The 20,097-nt window shown below is 40.4% G+C and overlaps 1 protein-coding gene across 1 annotated transcript in view; it reads left to right on the top strand.

Annotated features, from left to right (window-relative positions):
* Positions 1 to 20,097, top strand: part of LOC112110105 (myocardial zonula adherens protein) — an 87,921-nt gene that overhangs the window by 47,117 nt on the left and 20,707 nt on the right. The window contains exons 11-12 of the mRNA XM_029910748.1: positions 18,440 to 18,523; positions 19,036 to 19,136. Coding sequence (XP_029766608.1) covers positions 18,440 to 18,523; positions 19,036 to 19,136 — 185 coding nt within the window. The remainder of the gene's footprint in view (positions 1 to 18,439; positions 18,524 to 19,035; positions 19,137 to 20,097) is intronic.

The following is a 20,097-nucleotide window of genomic DNA, read 5'->3' as shown; positions in this document are numbered from 1 at the left end:
GGCATTAATATACAACATACATATACATCATGCATACATATGTACACACTTCATATGGTATTGTGAAACTCGTATGCTAAATTGTAGAGCAGTTGCTCATTTGCATTTATCATGTGCCTTTGACTGCCTCACATGCTCTTCTCACCGATTCCTCTTTTCCTCAGATTACTTCTAACGTTCCCAACCTCAGAGCAGTTTCAAAAAGCTGTCATTTTAAAAAACATGCTGCTAAATAAATGGGTCCCCTCCTTCCCTGAAATGTGGACAGTGGTCAATCCTCAAGCAGTGACAAGTGTAAGGTCCAGTATTTCACAGGCCTAGGTATGGAAGATTTTTTGGCACTTAAAAGAGGAAATGATTCCCTGTGGAATGATTCTTGGTTGATTTCCATGGGCCTATCATGATTTATACCATCTCAGGGTCTGCCCTGCAGCACTTCCTTCTAATCATGAATGCCCCCTAACTAAAGCTGGTTCTGTTAGTCTTTTAAAATATTTAGATAATGGAAAAGGAAATAGCTAGTCACTTGGGGAGGTAAAATTTATTAAAGTACTTTATTAGTCATTATTGCAGTACATTCATGGCTCGTCTCTATTTAAAAACAAAAACCCATCCTACTGTTTATAGGGATGTGTTCATCTTATGAAGAATGATAACATCCATTTAAGTAGTATCATTGAAAAAGAGTGATAAAGTATTTTACAATTAGGAAATTATTTTATAATGCAATTGGACATCACTGTGGCATGACTTTAAAAAAACAGATTACTCTAGGAACCCCAGAACAGCAATATGTGGTATCTAAATTAGATGGATTGTTGAAATATCAACAATGCTTCTATCAGGTGAAGGAAAATATGTTCTTTTTAACAAGAAGCTTTAATCTATAAAGTTAAGTTAGAAGCTCAGGTAAGCATCTGCTTGCTTGACTACAGAATAAGCTTTTGTTACATCTCAGCACCCAAATGTAGACTTAAATGCTATGAGATTCATTCTTTCAGTGTAAAGAACACTATAAACTCAGTTTTTTTATTTATTCTGATATAAATTATTTTCAGCAGTAAAAGTGAAGGAGCAACAAATCTGTGTGGAATATAAGTGGCGAGAGGTTAAGATGAATGGTGTCCTTTAAAATGAGGGATAGTTGAGGTCTGAATTGAACATCTTTATTATGACAGTATCACCGGGGTGCTGTGAGGATGAATACAATAAAGTTTGTCAGGCGCTCAGACACTATGGTAATGGAGGCCATAGAAGTATCTTAATATGGCACCATCCCAACTGGATGATTGTTAGATCCCAGGAGACTGTACAGCTTAGTCAGCCAGATAGTGCCTCATCTCTGCCTGATCCAATTCCTATAGGTTCTAATAGGAGATAGATCTGGTACCAGGTGCCCCAAAGTTGGAGTGCAGTCTTCCCACCAGACCTATCAACCCTGTGGGGATCTGTTTTCACTGTTCACACCAGGATTTGAGGGACCTTGAGAAGCAAATATCAAAACTTAGACCCTTCTACCCAATTTCTTTTCCTATTTTCCCCAATTCTTGTTCCCTCTGCCATAAGATTTTCCTGTATGAAAAAGTTAAGATATTTCCTTTTTACAATTTTTCAGCCTAGCTCCATTGTTCTTCCTATATAGAGGCAGCTTTGTGCTAGCCCTTACCTTTGTACCAAGAGTTTGTGTGAAATCCCATAGACACCTTTACACCGATATAACGCTGTCCTTGAGAGCCAAAAAATCTTACTGTGTTATAGGTGAAACCGCGTTATATCGAACTTGCTTTGATCTGCCGGAGTGCGCAGATCTGTCCCCCCGGAGCGCTGCTTTACCGTGTTATATCCGCATTCATGTTATATCAGGCCGCGTTATATCGGGGTAGAGGTGTATTCTGTGTCCCACGTGTAGAAGGTGCCAAATAAATAAGAGAGAGAAGCATCCAAAACTGAGCAAGCACTGACTGGAAAGGATTTTTTATGGCTAGAGTGCTCCACATAATAGGTAGATCTTCAGTTCTGTTGTAGGAGGAGCCTGAGGGCACTCAGCAAACAATAATTAAGGAGCTGCTACAAGCGTGAAGGGTTGCATGAAACTAGAAGGGGCTGACGGAGACGCTGTCTAGATTAGGAAATATGCTAGCTAGTACACTTTCCCTAATATGTTTTTAAACACAAGTGTAGACAGTGTCCAAGATTTAAAAGAGAGTTTTTTAGCAGGTTGTGGTCAACCCTAGTCTAGACATGTCCAAAAGGAGCAGTCAGAAGTGAAGCATGGATGTAGGAAAGCAGTGAGGGAAGATGAACAAAGTGACTAAGAGTTGATGCAGAAGGAATCCCATAAAATAATGCTATTAAACCCTGCTCTTCATAGAGGCCCCAGTCTTGCTGGCATTGAATTCAATGGTAGTTTTGCCATTGCCTTCAATAGGACCAAAGATCAAGCCCGAGATCAACCTTCTGTGTTCGACATGTCAAGACAGTGTTTTCTCCAAAGTTCTCCCTATCTTAAAATAAACCCACATCTTACATGCTTTAGTAAAAGTTTGGTCAGCTTGAGCTAGACAAACTACTAGTAGTTTCAAGACATAAATTAAACAGAAGCACAGAAACTGCGAGAGGAAAATAAATGTTTAAATTAGAGATGAAATGGAAGTTTACTGGAGTCTGTGACCTTCAACATCTCTTTGCATTTGATCCCACACAAAGCCATTTTGCAGCCTCATAGGGTTTCTTTACTGTGTGAGACACAAAAAAGATAATTGTTGGTTAGAGAACTTTCTTGCCAGCTGTTGTTGTTGCATATGAATAAAGTCTGGTGTTATAAGTAGGGAAGAATTGCAGATGATTTAACACTGACAGATTTTCTCAAAGCAGAACTTACTTGTTAAATAAATGGGTTCCCAATTGTGACAAACCTCCAACCTTGTCTCAGTGGGTCCCACATTTCCAGGCAGATTACACTAGCCTCAGAGGCTCACTGTAACCCTCCATGTAGTCCTTCTCTCTCTCTAGGGAGAAGGGTCACAGCCTACTGAGCCACTTTCATCATAAGCCAGCAAGGGAGGTGGGAAGAAGCAACCCTCCCTCATACAGTCTCTGTTGTTTCTCAGTCTCTGTGATTAATCAGGGAGAGAGGGGGGAGCCCGGGGCCACCCTCTACTCCAGGATCCAGCCTAGGACCCTAATAGTAGTAGCTATTTGTAGCTGACTTTTTGAAACAGGACAAGTACAATTCCCTGGGCCACTTCCCCACAGCAGCCCCCACTTCCTCAACATCTACTTCACCCTTACTTCAGAGCCTCTTTCCTTGTGCCTGATAGGGTTTGTCCTGCCCAGTTTCTCCAGCAGCACAGTTTCCTCCTACAGCTGGGAGGCATTTAACTAGTTCAAGTCAGCCCTTGATTGGCTTCAGGTGTCCCAATCAACCTAGCTGTCTCCACTGCTTTCTAGAAATATCTTAATTGGCCCCAGGTGTCTTGATTAATCTGGAGCAACTACCATTTGCTTACCATGGTAACAGGGATTTGTTTAGCCTGGGGCTAATATACCTGTTTCTCACTACTTTCCTATAGTCCTCTGGCCCTGCCCCCTCACACAATACACTGTACTTCCTTTTTACTTACCATGCCAATGGCTGCATGTGAAAGACCCCACCACCATGGCAGGTGGAGAATCTCAATGTTTGGTGGCATGGCATATTCGTATTTTAAAAAAGAAATTGTACCAACTTTAGGAAGTTTACAGTGCAGGTGCTTTTAGGAAAAGAAGTGAAAGGAGACAGACTGTCAGAGAAGGTGGATCATCTGGATCTCGGTGAATACATCGAAGTGAGCATTAATATGGGAAAATTGAGAGACTCTTATCAATAGTCTGTTTCCTGCTCTCCTGTGTATACATCTTAAAGTAACCACTTGGTTATTAGCCAGACAGGGCTCCTGAATGCAGTGAAAGAAAGGTCAAAGGTGATGAAACTCTTAGGCAGAACTGTCACATTGAAGTGGGCAGAAATATTTTCTTCAAAACACTTTCACTGGAGAGATCAGCCACCAATAAGATGACACAGAACTGGGCACGCAGATGCAAACGTATGAGACCTGAGGCAAGATGATAGCAGTGCTTCTGACCTGGTAATGGTGTTGCTGCCAAACCTTTGCCTCACTTTCTTTGTCTACTTAAAAACTGAAACAGGTGTCTAAGGGACCTGGGTGAAATCTTGCTCTTTAAAGTGATCTTTCCTTCTCTTGTATTGGTGGAGGATAGATGTAATTGCCTCCATCCCCCAAAAAACCTCATTCAGGGACTTAAAGTTACGAAAAACAACAACTTAAAAGAACTTAAAATGAAACATAAAAATTTAAATCAAATTATTTTTAGTTTTTTAAAACAAACAGTGAGTGACAATGTGCGAAATTTCAACCTGGTGAAATTTAAAAGATCTGAAGTTTCTTTCCTTTGCTTTTGCTTATTATGCTGTAAAAACAAGATCACCTTTTCATTACACAAGGGACTTTATTAGACATAATAAAGCATTTCATCACTGAGAGGAATGAATTTGAAATTTGAAACTGAGCATTTTGGGAAAGAGAGAGATTTAAAGGGGAAATAATTGGTTTTTTTCCTTGGCAAGAAATTATCTACAGAATAGAAATTTAGAATGACATTCCCCTAACCTACTGAATTGAACTGTCTCCAGGTCATGGCACACGAGCTGTTCTCCACATTTAGTCTCAGATTCATTGGAAAATAAGTGGCGGCCAGGCATAAGAAAAAGAAGCTATATCCTTTTTTTTTATTGTAGCAGATATTGGCATGAAAGGGAGAATATTTGTATACCATCTGTTAAGGAGTGACTCCTACCCCGAATAATGAAGATACACATTATATTGAACAAATGGAAAAGAGAAGGAATCTTGACAAAAAAGGCTACATAACCAGCTGAAAACTGCTTAATCAAGACATTTCAGAAACTCCAGGCATATTACATGGTATCGCCAGTTGTAATATGGAAATACTTTTAAGACTGTAAAAGAAGCAGCACTGAAACATGGAAGGTGGAGTCACCATCCAAACTGGGATGCTGTATTTTTATTAACAAAACTCTATACTTGTGTGGGATACAACATCTATATATTTTTCAACAAAGGAGCCCACACATAGAAAGAAAAGCAGTATGGGAACATGGCTTAAGAAGAGCAACTGCAAAGCAGAAATGGCAGAGAATCATAAACATTTGGAATTCCTCAGTGAATCTAAGAAATGAAGCTATACAGTCCAACATCCTAGGGACTTTCTAAATTAGTGCAATAACTTACACTGAACCTAGTTTGAGTAATAATATCTGTTACTACAACTATGTTAAATCTGTTTTTACTGATACATATATATATATATATATATATATATATAATACACACAGAGAATTAAAACGATGACGTTAAAAAAAGTATAAGATATTATCTGAGTCTGGAGGGAATAAGATGCTCATTCTTACTGATTTTTGATAGAGCCCCTTGAAAAAATCTCAGCTCTAATGCCTAGAATACAATAAACATGGCTTATTTAAAAATTAAAGTTGAATGAAACATCAGACTCTTAGAATGAAATCTGATCTTTCCTGTACAGCAACTGTCTTCCTAAAAAGATGACAAAGGCTTAGCATTCTAGTCAGTGTTGTAATGTCTTGTCGGTCCTGTATTGTTTAGTCCATTGTGTGTTTGTAATGTAATAAGTTTCGTCATGTTTATAACTGGTTTGTCCATTTTTGTTTGTCATGTATCACCATGTTACTGCTGTCAAATTCACTAATGGCAGATGAACAGTAAAATATAAATGGCTTTTATAATATACAATACTCATGTAAATGTACAATGTGATGTACTGAGAAATAACTTCAACTGGATGATATCATCATGTGGTAAATCTTGGGTGAATTTAAATAACTGCTGGATCTAATCCAGCCTGATAAATCAATACACATGTTCAAGCCTCCAGCTCTGAAATGGATTATATTTAGCCAAAAAAAAAAAAAAGTAAAAGTTGTGCCATTTACATAGTCCCTTTTTAAAAAAGGCAAAGATTGACATGATTTTATCATTCTCTTAAATATTTTTTTTTTGTCATTCTCATTTCCTTGGCTTTTTATTGCTTTGTACTCTCTTGATTCTCCTCTAATCTCACTGTTAACTCCTTCAACATTTCTTTTTGCAGACCTTCTTCTGCTCCTTCCCCACATCTTTGTCCCAGGGCAATGTTCTTTGCTTTCGCTTCTCCTTTTAATGATCTTATTCACTCTCATGGGTTCAGATACCTAGCTTTATGCTGATGATGCCCAAATCAAATTTTCCACCATTAACCTTACATTTCTGGCTATTTCCTCTCAGATGTCTCTCACCATCTCAAGATCGAATTGTATAAAACTAATATTAACTTTTCAGTACAGACAGGGCGCTCTGGGAGACCCAGGGGAAGGAGTTGTATTAGATTGTTTCTTTTAAAATATTCTCAACCTTGTTTGGAGCTTCAGATAGAGTGGGTCTGTGAAAGACATTGGGAAGAGGAGAGAGTGAGAGCCTGATGCACTTAATTTGAGAGTTTGTTCCATGCACAGAGGGCAGTATAGAAGAGGACAGGAGAGGGCAAAAGAAATGAAGTAGATGTCAAAACCAGCATCTTTGTTGACATGAAAGAGAGCAAAGTAAAGTTCCAAGATGTAGTCCAGGGTGAAGTTTGGTAGAGCCTTGAAGCAAAAAGTGAAAGGTTTAAACTTGAGTGCCTAGGCCAGGAGAAGTCAGGGGAACAATTTTTCAAAGAGAAGATTGACAGTCTGTTTTAGCAAGGAAGGGAATTTGAGGAGTCATTGTATCGAAGGTGAGAGAGAAGAGCATGGTCAAGCATCTTCAATGATGGGATGAAATGGAAGGGTTGGATTTTCTAAGCGTTGTGGAGAGACACAATACAAGATTTGATGATGATCTGGATGTGTGGTGAGAGATTGAGAGTTAAAGATGACCTTGACGTTGCAGGACAGGGAGGATGGGCGTGTGGTCAATGACAACAGAAAATGAGGTAAGATGGCGAGCATTGAGAAGAAGAAGAAAGGGCTTTAGAGAGGCCATATTAAAGTTGAGCTGATGACTAGCCATCCAGAATGTTTTAGGGGATGCACATCAATGAGGCTTTGAGCTCTGATTAGGATCTCTAGGCTCTACTGTAATACAAATAACAGTGTTGGAGAAATAGTCAGATATGCTTGATGGGCTAGTATGGGTCTGAAGAGAGGAACAGTTGTGACTCTGTGTAGAGATGTTTGTGGAACCTGTGAGAAAAGATAAGAACAGCTGAAAGAAGGTGTAAAGGGAATAATGTCAAGTGCTAGGTTAGAGCCCTCTGGGGCTCCCCCAGAGAGGGGTTATGGGATATACCGGAATAACAGTCAGAGAAGGAGGAGGAGAATGGTGAGAGGACAATGCCATGAAAACCACCTGGGGGGACAGGATGTCTAGTAGGGAGTGACCAACAGTACTGAAGGCTAAGTAAAGATCAAGAATAAGAATGGATTAGAGGCTCCAAGTCTTAGCCAGAAAGGTGCCCTTTAGACCTTGTTGATAACACTTTCAGTGGAGTGCAGAGAATAGAAGCCAGATTGCAGTGGATCCAGGAGTGAGTCTGAGAAGAGTTTGAGGATTATTTTTGTCCCAAACTGCTCCACACTTCTCACCCACACCTTTCATTGTGAATAATTCTGCCATCCTTCCTGTCAGGCTCTCAGCCTGATTATCATCTTTAACTTGTCATGCTCATTCTCTCCCCATACATATTCATCTATGCCCTGAACAGGCTGCTTAAAACCCACTTCTTTCTGCAAGATATCCCTACTCTAAGACTCTGACTTCATGGCTTTTTGGTCTTTTGCCCCACATACTGTGTGTCTGTTTTACACTGCCAGTGCTGATACCAAATACCTTCTTTTTCTGTGTGTTGGGATGTTGTGTGTGTTTTAGATTAGTTTCCATGAGTTAATGTTTGCCTAGCTCTTTGCAAAATGTAAAGCACTATGGAAGATTGAAGTATTACTGCTGTTATTTTAAAAACATTTTACCAGAAAGAGTGCGTATTTGAGCCAATATCCTTGTTACATTCCTCACATAGTGAAGATCACATTTTCACTTTATGCAATGTTACTTATGTCAATGTACTGTACCTACGTATTGTGTTTAATTTAATGCTTTATTTAATATATCTTTTATACTCATCCAAAGTTGTTGCTTCCTTTCCCATGTTTCCTTTTAAATGTAACATCTCCTCATCAGGGGTATCATAGTCCCCTAAAGCTTTTATACAATCAGGTTTGATTGCTTCTTAATGGCTTTTCCCAACATGAAAGGCCATAGGGTGGGAATTTAACATCTTTTATCAAAAGATGCAGTGAATGGCCTCTTACGGTATGTCTACACTACGGGATTAATCCGAATTTATATAATTCGAATTTTGGAAACAGGTTGTATAAAGTCGAATGTATGCGGCCACACTAAGCACATTAATTCGGTGGTGTGCGTCCATGTACCGGGGCTAGCGTCGATTTCTGGAGCATTGCACTGTGGGTAGCTATCCCATAGCTATCCCATAGTTCCCGCAGTCTCCTCCGCCCATTGGAATTCTGGGTTGAGATCCCAATGCCTGTTGGGGCCAAAAACATTGTCGCGGGTGGTTCTGGGTATATCCTCCCCCCCCTCCAGGGAAGCAACGGCAGACAACCGTTTCGCGCCTTTTTCCTGGGTGAACAGTGCAGACGCCATACCACGGCAAGCATGGAGCCCGCTCAGCTCAAGACAGCAGTCATGAACATTGTAAACACCTCGCGCGTTATCGTGCAGTTTATGCTGAACCAGAACCTGCAAAACCAGGCGGCGAGGAGTAGGCTACGGCAGCGCGGCGGCGAGAGTGATGAGGATATGGACATGGACATGGACACGGACACAGAATTCTCTCAAACCGCGGGACCCAGTGCTTTGGAGATCATGCTGTTAATGGGGCAGGTTATAGCCGTGGAATGCTGATTCTGGGCCCGGGAAACAAGCACAGACTGGTGGGACCGCATAGTGTTGCAGGTGTGGGACGATTCCCAGTGGCTGCGAAACTTTCGCATGCGTAAGGGCACTTTCTTGGAACTTTGTGACTTGCTTTCCCGTGCCCTGAAGCGCCAGAATACCAAGATGAGAGCAGCCCTCACAGTTGAGAAACGAGTGGCGATAGCCCTGTGGAAGCTTGCAACGCCAGACAGCTACCGGTCAGTCGGGAATCAATTTGGAGTGGGCAAATCTACTGTGGGGGCTGCTGTGATGCAAGTAGCCAAAGCAATCACTGAGCTGCTGCTACGAAAGATAGTGACTCTGGGAAATGTGCAGGTCATAGTGGATGGCTTTGCTGCAATGGGATTCCCTAACTGTGGTGGGGCGATAGATGGAACCCATATCCCTATCTTGGCACCGGAGCACCAGGGTACCCAGTACATAAACCGCAAGGGGTACTTTTCAATGGTGCTGCAAGCACTTGTGGATCACAAGGGACGTTTCACCAACATCAACGTGGGCTGGCCGGGAAGGGTTCATGACGCTCGCGTCTTCAGGAAACTAATCTGTTTAAACGGCTGCAGCAAGGGACTTACTTCCCGGACCAGAAAATAACCGTTGGGGATGTTGAAATGCCAATAGTTATTCTTGGGGACCCAGCCTACCCCTTAATGCCATGGCTCATGAAGCCATACACAGGCAGCCTGGACGGGAGTCAGGAGCTGTTCAACTACAGGCTGAGCAAGTGCAGAATGGTGGTAGAATGTGCATTTGGCCGTTTAAAAGGTCGCTGGCGATCGTTACTGACTTGCTCAGACCTCAGCCAAACCAATATCCCCATTGTTATTTCTGCTTGCTGTGTGCTCCATGATCTCTGTGAAAGTAAGGGGGAGACCTTTATGGCGGGGTGGGAGGCTGAGGCAAATCGCCTGGCTGCTGATTACACGCAGCCAGACACCAGGGCGATTAGAAGAGCACACCAGGAAGCGCTGTGCATCAGAGAAGCTTTGAAAACCAGTTTCATGACTGGCCAGGCTACAGTGTGAAATTTCTGTTTGTTTCTCCTTCATGAAAACCCGCCCCCTTTATTGACTCATTCTCTGAAAGGAACCCACCCTCCCCCTTCCCCCAGCTTGCTTTCAAAGGAAATAAAGTCACTATCGTTTAAAAATCATGTATTCTTTATTAATTGATTTATAAACATAGGGAGAGAACCGACACGGTAATCTGGGTGAGGTTTGGGAGGAGGATAGGAGGGAAGTAAAAGGCCACTGAAAAAATTCAATATAATGACAGCCTTTTGGTTGGGCTGTCCACTGGGGTGGAGTGGGAGGGTGCACAGAGCCTCCCCCCCTGTGTTCTTACACGTCTGGGTGAGGAGAATGTGGAACATGGTGAGGGGGGAGGGAGGTTATACAGCGGCTGCAGCGGCAGTCTGTTATCCTGCTGCCGTTCCTGAAGCTCCACCAGATACCGGAGCATGTCCGTTTGATCACGCAGCAGCCCCAGCATTGCAGCCTGCCACCTCTCATCTCAAGCATCCCTCATGACCTCACGTTCACTGGCATCTTTCCTAAATTTAGATACCATGTCCTTCCACTCATTCAAATGAGCTCTTTCATTGCGGGTGCATTCCATTATTTCCGTGAACATCTCGTCTCGTGTCCTCTTTCTCCGCCGCCTTATCTGAGATAGCCTTTGGGACGGAGGAGGGAGGCTTGAAAAATTTGCAGCTGCTGGAGGGAGGGTTGAAAAAAAGGAGAGAAGTTTTTAAAATGATACATTTTACAGAACAATGCTTATACTCTTTCATGGTGAACAACACTATTCACATTACATAGCACATGTGATTTCAGTACAAGGTAGCATTTTCCATCTTAGTATTGAGTGCCTGTGGCTTTGGTGTTAGAGATCACAGATGCAGGTCCGGGCAACAGAATTCAGCTTGCATGCAGCCATGGTAAGCCATTGTCTTTCGGCTTCTGCGCCTTCCTTTCCCACATACCAAGCAAAGCCCATTGACTGCTGCGGTTTTCCTGTTAACCTTCAGCAGCAGAAAACAAACTAAACCCCCCGCATCCAATTCTCTGGGATGATTGCTTTATCCCTCCCCCCCACCCCCTGGCTGGTATCAGGGAAGATCCCTGCAGAAACCAAACTAACCCCCCCGCCTCGCCCCTCCTGCCATGAATTATCTGGGATGATCGCTGTACCCCTCCCCCCACCGTGTGGCTGGTAACAGGGAAGATCCCTGCTAGCCAAACGCGAAAAGCTCAGGGCCAATTTCCCTCCCCCCCCCGCGTTTGGCTAACTGCAGGGAAGGATTTCTTTTCAGCCACAGACAAACAGCCCAGTAGGAATGGCCACCTCTGTCCCCTTAATTAAATTCCCGTATTTCAACCAGGTTACCATGAGCGATATCACTCTCCTGAGGATTACACAGCGAGATAAAGAACGGATGTTGCTTGAATGCCAGCAAACACCGGGACCATACGCTGCCAGGCTTTGGCATGCAATGATACCAGATTACTTGCTGCAAGCATGGCGTGGTCAAGTGTCCTACCATGGAGGACAGAATAAGGCTGCACTGCCCAGAAACCTTGTGGCAAGGCTTTTGGAGTATCTCCAGGAGAGCTTCATGGAGATGTCCCTGGAGGATTTCCGCTCCATCCCCAGACATGTTAACAGACTTTTCCAGTAGCTGTACTGGCCGCGAATGCATCCCAAGTCCTCAGGGCAAAGTAATCATTAAAAAACGCTTGCTTTTAAAACAAGTTTTATATTTTAAAAGGTAAACTCACCTGAGGTCCCTTCCATGGTCATGGTCTTGGATACTGGGTTGGGAGGGTACTTCAGTCAGGCTGAGAAAAAGATCCTGGCTGTTGGGGAGAACGGAGTGCTGGGTGCTCTCCACAAGCTCGTCCTCCTCTTCCTCCTCCTCCTCCTCCTCCTCTTCCCCGTCCGCAGAATCCTCAGGTGTAGCTGATGAGATTATCCCCGCCTCGGAATCCACGGTCAGAGACGGGGTAGTGGTGGCGGCCCCCCCTAGAACTGCATGCAGCTTGGCGTAGAAGCGGCATGTCCGCAGCTCTGACCCGGAGCGACCGTTTGCCTCCTTTGTTTTTTGATAGGCTTGTCTGAGCTCCTTGACTTTCACGCAGCACTGATCTGAGTCCCTATTGTGGCCTCTCTCCATCATGCCCTTGGAGATTTGTTTCAAAAGTTTTGGCATTTCGTTTTTTCGAACGAAGTTCTGCTAGCACTGAATCCTCTCCCCATATAGCGATCAGATCCAGTACCTCCCGTACGGTCCATGCTGGTGCTCTTTTTCGATTATTGGCCTGCATGGTTACCTGTGCTGATGAGCTGAGCTATCTGTGGTCACCTGTGCTCTCCACGCTGGGCAAACAGGAAATTAAATTCAAATGTTCGCGGGGCTTTTCCTGTCTACCTGGCCAGTACATCCGAGTTCAGATTGCTGTCCAGAGCGGTCACAATGGTGCACTGTGGGACAGCTCCCGGAGGCCAATACCATCGAATTGCGGCCACACTAACCCTAATTCGAAATGACAATATCGATTTTGGCGCTACTCCGCTCGTCGGGGTGGAGTACAGAAATTGATTTTAAGAGCCCTTTATTTCGAAATAAATGGCTTCGTTGTGTGGACGGGTGCAGGGTTAATTCGATTTAACGCTGCTAAATCGGAATTAAAGTCATAGTATAGACCAGGCCCGCATGGAGAATTCTACCCAGGGGATGTGGAGGTCTAAATCCACTATCAGCTCATGGACAAGGCTTCAGCAGCTCTGTAGCCCCTTTGTGGTGGCCGTGGCTCCTCCAGGTCCTGGACTGCAGCAGTTGCCAAGACCCTGACTGTCCCCTTCAAAGGGTCAGAATAACTGCAAGCTCACTGGCTACATTCCTGCTCATTCTCCATGCTGGCCTCTGTGCATTTGGCACAGAGAATAGCTCTGCCACATTTAGGGGTGCAAAGTCCCTCTGCACCTCTGTCCTCCTCCCTGCACCGTGGAGAGACGTCTGTGGCTTGTCCACTGCTGGGTGTATTTCGCCCCTACTGGATAAGGATCATTTTAGTCAACATAGCTAAAATCTTGGATTGAATTAAGTGTTACTTATATATAATATATAAAATATCAGTGTTATAGGATTTGAGGAATTAGGTATTTTGTGTAACAACTCACTGCAAGTGTAATCCACATGGTCCAATCAGATCCTCTATTGATCTTACCCCATATTGTTTTTACTGATATAAACAAATACGCTTTTAAGGCCATAAGAATCTTTGCTTTTCTTGTACACTTGTATACTTACTCATCTACAATTTTAGCACAGTCCTCCAAAGGAACTGAAGAAAAGGATTAATAGAATTGAACTGCAGCCATAAAGCCATGTTAAAATGAGCCAAGGTATGTTGCTGTTGGTGTGTTTAGTTCAGTCTCCAGAGCCATTAGTGGCTCCTGTGTTGGAACACAAATGCAGTAAATCTGATGCCAAATCATAGAATACCATGTTGGGGAGAGGTGGAAGAGTCCATCAAGCTTTCCATTTTGATGTTCCATTCTGGATTTCAATATGTTCCTTTTAATTCTAGATATAATCTCCCTAGACCATTTCCAGATCATTCAGATCTGTATATACAGTGTTAACTCTGAATAGATGTGGAATATATAGGAATATATACATTGATTCCATTTTAATCAGACTACATCTACTTGTACCTGACTGTGTGATACTGAACCAGCTTCTTTGCTCAATTTTATCTTTCATGGTATAAAGCTTTTGAATTATAATCACTCTATGTAAACCAGTAAGATAAGCTGTTATGAAAAGTTAAAGATGTAAGGCCCTAGTTCGCTTTCAAAAATGTTTATTGGTGTCTAATTAGATTACTACTCTGAATAAAAACATTTGTTTTCCAAATTAATTTAAAAATCAGAATTGGCACCAACTACTGTGTAATATCTCCAGTAACAGGATCTGCCTCAGTAAGGGTAAAATTGTCCTCTGATTACACAGCTGTACTTGGTTTCAAGCTGAACCTCTGCTCTCGCTACACATACAGATCTCTGATACCAAAATGATTTCCTTCTGTGCATGGCAGGGGAACAGAATATTAATGCCAAATACCACCATATATTCCACTTTCAAAACTGTGAAAAGACTAAACCCACTTATAATAAAAATGCTGGCTGAACTATAATTATAATTATAGTGTTAGACACAGCAGTAATTAAAGACCAGGATCAATAGCTGTCAAGTGTCTGCAGGTGCTATAAACATTACTTTTCTATGAAGATATGAAAGCTGAAAAGATCACTTAAATTCTAGTTTTAAATGACCATGCTAATGGAACTATATTTTAGCCAGAGAAGAATCTGCTATTTAAAGTGAAAGACAGATGAAGGAGCACCAGCTTGAACTGAAAATAAACCCCCTATTTGCAAAGAAATGGATGAGTTGATCATAGCATTTCTTCACTGCTATGTATTTTATCGTTATCATTTAGTTGAAAAATTTACAGTATGGAATTTACTCTTGCCTTTTTTTCAATAATAACTGAATTGGCACCTCTTTTTATGACACATTTATTGAAAATAAATTATTAAAAATACAAATTAGACACATCACTTTTATTAAGCTAAATACCCATGGTGGCTGTACTTCTTTTTATTATTGTCTTCACAAATCTTATGCTTTAAGTTCTTTGCATTTTTGTTTTTGTTTTTCTTCATCTGTGTTTTACTCTAACCTTTTCCAGGTCTTTCTGTTTAGAACTGTTTTGGGGTTTTTTGCACTCATTGATTTTTTTTTATATTGGTTTGCAATGGATATTTTGTGAAAGTGATGGTCATTGTATTTAATATTTAAATTGAATTTTTCAGATTCTTTTCTTCTTTCTCTGAAACTTTTTTTATTGATTATTTTCAGACATGTTAGAGAGTTTTACATAGAAAGGTGTATTTCATTGCAAAAAACAGTTTAATAAAAAATAATTTTAAAAAGGGGAAAAAAAATGAAATGAAGAAAGAGAGAGAAAGCTGGCCAGGCTTTTGGAAATTGTTTTACTCTGATGCATGTTAATGATATTACCACAAACACCTTATCTCTCCAGTGTACCACAGTGACAGTTATAAGTGGGAAATTGAATTATTTGGAACTTCCGTTGCCTTCTGATTGGCTGTTTTTTTTAAATTTAATTAAATAAAATAAAACTTTACTGCACTTCTATGAATAAATAGTTTTTTACTTTTTTTTCCTTAAAAAATTTATATGTAAAGATCACGGCCATTCAGCAATCTGACAGGGTAAAATCCATTTAGTTTAATGAGAATTCTATAGAAAATACCTATTTTTATTACTCATGGGTATTTTTATAATTTTCTTATTGCAACATAGTTATACGTATTTATGTAATTTTTCTTGGCTCACAGCCCAAACTATTGAATTTAATTGTGTGTGTGGGGAAATGTTTAGGTTTTTGTGCTATGGCATATCCAGTTTTGCTGTGCGGCAGGTCCTGTAGCATTCCCCTTCCTTCATCTGCACAGTGCTAGGTTGTATACTAGTATAGCAGGTCTAAAGAAGAATCTGCATGCATGACTTTTTTTCATATGTTGTATTCCAGCATCTATGGTTAACGGTAAAATCACTTATGTCAATGGGGCACTCCATGAGCAGGAGGACATGCTACATGCAGAAGTAGGCAGGAATGGGGCCTAGGTTTGCTAAAAGTCTAACTTGATGTCTGATTCTGCTTCCATGGAAATCCAACATCAAAATTCATCCTGACTTCAGTGAAACCAGATTCCAGTTGTTAATGTGATCTTTTGATTTTTTTAAGTGGTTGATTATTCAGTAAAGGTGGACTGGAACTTAATTGTTTAAGTCCTGATGTGACTTAGCTTCATACAGATTGCAGAATCCAGTAAATGCTATTGGCTATCAGCCCTTTTGCTGCACATAGGACATGACTTGCAGCCTTTAAAATATATTCTTTTTAGATTAAAAGCTATATTTATACCAACAATTGTATTTTATATTAGAGGGGCACCATTGACTCAAATTCCAAAATATAGTTGGGATGTAAACAGAAATGTGACCTTTCAGAAAACCACTAGAAAAGGTTGTTCTTAAGTATTTCTAGGCAGTGGAAGCAAAACATTACAGCATTCAGAAGCTGAAAGCAGAGCCCGTGAAAAAATTTCACTAATTATTTTTTTTGTTTTTCACTCAAAAATCTTTTCATTGAAAAATTTCTACCAGCTTTACCTAAAAGTTAATCTGACTTCATTATTATTATCCATGCTGGAAAAAAAATTAAGTAAACAAAGTATATATAGCAAATAAAAAAACTAGATTTAAAAGAAATTTCAGTTTTAATAATATAGGGGAATGGTTCTAGTAACATAAAACTTGTCAGCGTCCCTTCATCCAGACCATTAAGGAATCCTTAAACAGTTTAGAAAATATCACTAATAACTTAAAAACTAATTTTAAAATATTTATTTGTTAATAGGATGAATAACTAAGTAGTGTCATTTTGTTCTTAAAGGGATACAGTCTCGTATATTAAGTCATTTATTACTAATACATATTAGTGTATTACTAATAACCTAAATTTCAGGCCTAAAGTCTAGACAATGGCCCTTTAATACAACATACAAATCTGGAGCAACAAAGTAATTCATATACTTTGAATGTAGCATTGGTTTTGCATTGCAGCACTCTATGTACAGTGTTCAGGTATCACTTCTTACATACGTGTAGTAAATACTGGAAAATGTCCATTGCTGCTCCTCTCAGGCCTCCCTCCAAAATTCCCTCTTTGTACTAGCCTATACTACAGAAACTGTGTACTAACAACCATCACGGCTAGCACGGTTTAGCCGTATCATGAATGGTTTTAAAACAATGTTTTAAGGCTATGACAGGTCCACTGTAGTGGCACAACTAGTTAACCTGAAACTGTTCTTGAAAAGTGTAGTTTTTGTAACGTAGGTTGTAACCTGGGCTATCTTTTGTCACTCTTGATGCTGTGTCTCTCTCGTGCCTGAAACTACATCATTCAGTTCATATTCACACACGCACAACAAGCTGCGTTCCTTTTTCTCCTTTAGATTTTTAGAATGTACTTTTGCAAAGCCTTCAGTGCTCATCTCTTCAATCTTGTCAGCTCAAAACACAAAATGGAGTAGTTTACTAGTGTTCTGTTCTAAACAACATTCAGATCAACTTCAGTGGAACTCACTTAAGCAATCAGTCAACAGGTTTCTTAAAATACTCCTTCACAAGAGACAGAAATGCACATATTGGGCCAGAACCTCAGCTGCAGGCAAGCAGCATCAGCACAACTTGGCAGAGAGACAAAAGGGGGGGACAATAGAGGCTTTCAGAGGCTACTTGAGCCGAACCAGCCCCCCAGTTTAAGAACAGCCTTGAGCCAGCTACCAATGACCCCAAGGGACTGGTACTGCAACTGGGGAGCTCTGTGGCATCCTGGCCATGCCCATCTTTCTCTGGCCACATCCATTGCAGTGGTGGCTGGGAGGGACGTGTGATAAAAATTGCTACAGTGGCTCTAGAATATGCAAGGATCCCACTACTCAAGGGAGATCCTCTTGTAGCTGGGTAAATTAGCTTTAGGACAAGTTTGCACAAATTGAGTGGTGAAAGGTTGCCCTAATGAAGGGGAGAATCTTAAGTTATTAACACTATATCAATGTTAATGTTCCCTACAGAGCACAGAAAATGTCACATTACTATTGAGGTGGCCTCTTATTGTTATTTTATCATCAATCTGACAAGCAATTGTTGGTAATGAGTTTTTCCCCCAACTATGAAATATAAAAGTTTTCATATAGAAATATTTTAATTTGCATGCTATGCCAAATAAATGCCAAAAAAAGGGCAAGAGATTAGCAACCATATAATAAAAGTTTTGGGTGAGTTCAAAACCCCCTGAGAGCAGAGTCCTCTGAACCCTGTAATGGAGTTCCTGTTTTATTTTGTTACATATTTTTATATCAGCTAGTTGTTACTTGAAAACTTTTGTTTACTTTCCATATTCTAAAAATGCATGAAGTGTCAGAAGCCATGTTAGTACACATGTATGATCATGGCATCTGCCATAAGCCATGTTAGTGCACGTCTGTGATCATGGTATAAACCATCCAAGCTGACTCTTTTGAATTCAAACTGTTTTGGAATATATACACATTCTAGAACAGAAAGTACAATATTGGCTGTACACTGAAATCCAATGACTTTTGGTTTCTGTTTATGGAATAAAGTCTTTTTTTTTTTTTTTACCTCTTTGCCTTAAGATCTTCCTTATTTTTTTCATTCACAGATCGAAATACTAAAGAAAAAGATCATGCAAAAGGAATTGTTTATAATGCAGCTTCTAGAAAAAATCTCTTTCCTAGAATGCGAGGTAAGGACTTAAATTAGCTTTACTCTTTTAAGGGTTAAAATTGTTTTGATGTGATTTACAAGAACTGTTAAAGTTAGAACCATGCGGTCTGATATTTTCTTTATGTAAATTCACTGTATGTAGTAACTGGTCTTGAATATGGAAACAGAAATAGTTGTGACATCAGGATCATCATGAATGCATGTAATAAACAAATAATCTTCACATTCATGTTGAACTTCTGTAACATAGTTATGCATTTACACTATAGAGACATTAGAAAAATCTAGCATTCTATATGAACGTCATTGATTGACTTATGTTTTACAGTCACAGTAACTTTATTTTCCAAAAATAAATAAATTTTGTGTATTCTAAATAATATTTTTAGAATGTTGATGAAGAAAGCCTTATACTGGACTTTATTAATTAAAAGAGAGAATACAATGTTAATGAGCTGAAATCATTTAAACTTATTTGTCTTCTCGGAAAATGCAACTTGAAAGGTCATGCAGAAAATCCTTCTTTTCCAGAATAAAGAATTACAAGACAGGTTGGACTACTTAATGGAAACCCAGCCAAGGACTAATGTAGAAACAAGAGAGATCGGAGTAGGATGTGATCTTCCATCCAGGTATTCAGAGCTTCAACTAATTTACTGGAAAGGGTTCTCCGCAGAAAATCACTCTGTCAATAAACCTATCCATTAAAACAGCATGTGGATTTGGAACAATAGTTTATATCTCTACCAACAGTAATTTCTCGAGAACTTATCCGCAGTCTAATAGTTAACGTACTTTTATTTAATGATCTTTTTCTTCATGGCATACAGAGTGGTGTGTAGCATAGAAATGATATTTACCATTGACTTAATTTCTGACACCTACAACAAACATGTTTCTTTCCTTTAAATGATGGAGCATGGTAGAGACTCCTGGAGTATTTAACTACAAAAGGTTGAAATGAGCAGGGAGTTAAACCTAGACCCCTGGAGTTCCACCTTTTGGAGGATATCAAAGAATTGTTCTTGTGACCTATAGGAAAAATAGCATTCAAGTTTTCCTACTGTGAGTGCAGCAGAACATAGCAGCAGAACTTTAGCACTTCAGTTGGGTTGCATAAAGTATCTAGTATGTTGGGCAGTACTGGAATTTGGCTGATCCATAATTCAAATTAGGCTAATGTTGTGTGTTCAAAACATACATGGTCCATCACTATTTTAAAAAGTCAGTGTTTGCTTAAAATTGCTAGATATTATCTGAAATACTACAGGAACCTAATATAGGAAATAACATATTGTTGACCACTGTTTGCTGTAAGTGCGCCTCTGAAAGCTGTTACAATATAACTATTAACATATTAACTGTTGAACTACGTGTGTGTAACTAGGTGAATCCTGTTCCAAGCCTGACTAATACAAGCTTCAGGGGTGGGAGGAAAAAGTGGTGACTCCTTCTAAAGGTTGAGTAGTGGCAGTAGAGCTCCTTTTTAAGGCTGCTGTAGGTATTGTACATGCTCCCAGCCCTACATGGGGACTGGCCAGTGGATCTGCGTAGTTATGTTTTATCTTCTGAGCCTTTACCTAAACTGCTTTC

This window comes from Terrapene carolina, unplaced genomic scaffold, assembly GCF_002925995.2.
Source record: "Terrapene carolina triunguis isolate 2854851 unplaced genomic scaffold, T_m_triunguis-2.0 Scaffold67, whole genome shotgun sequence".
NCBI classification, from domain to species: Eukaryota; Metazoa; Chordata; order Testudines; family Emydidae; genus Terrapene; species Terrapene triunguis.
The sequence above is the reverse complement of the archived record's forward strand: the minus strand, read 5'-3'. Positions and strand labels throughout refer to the sequence as shown.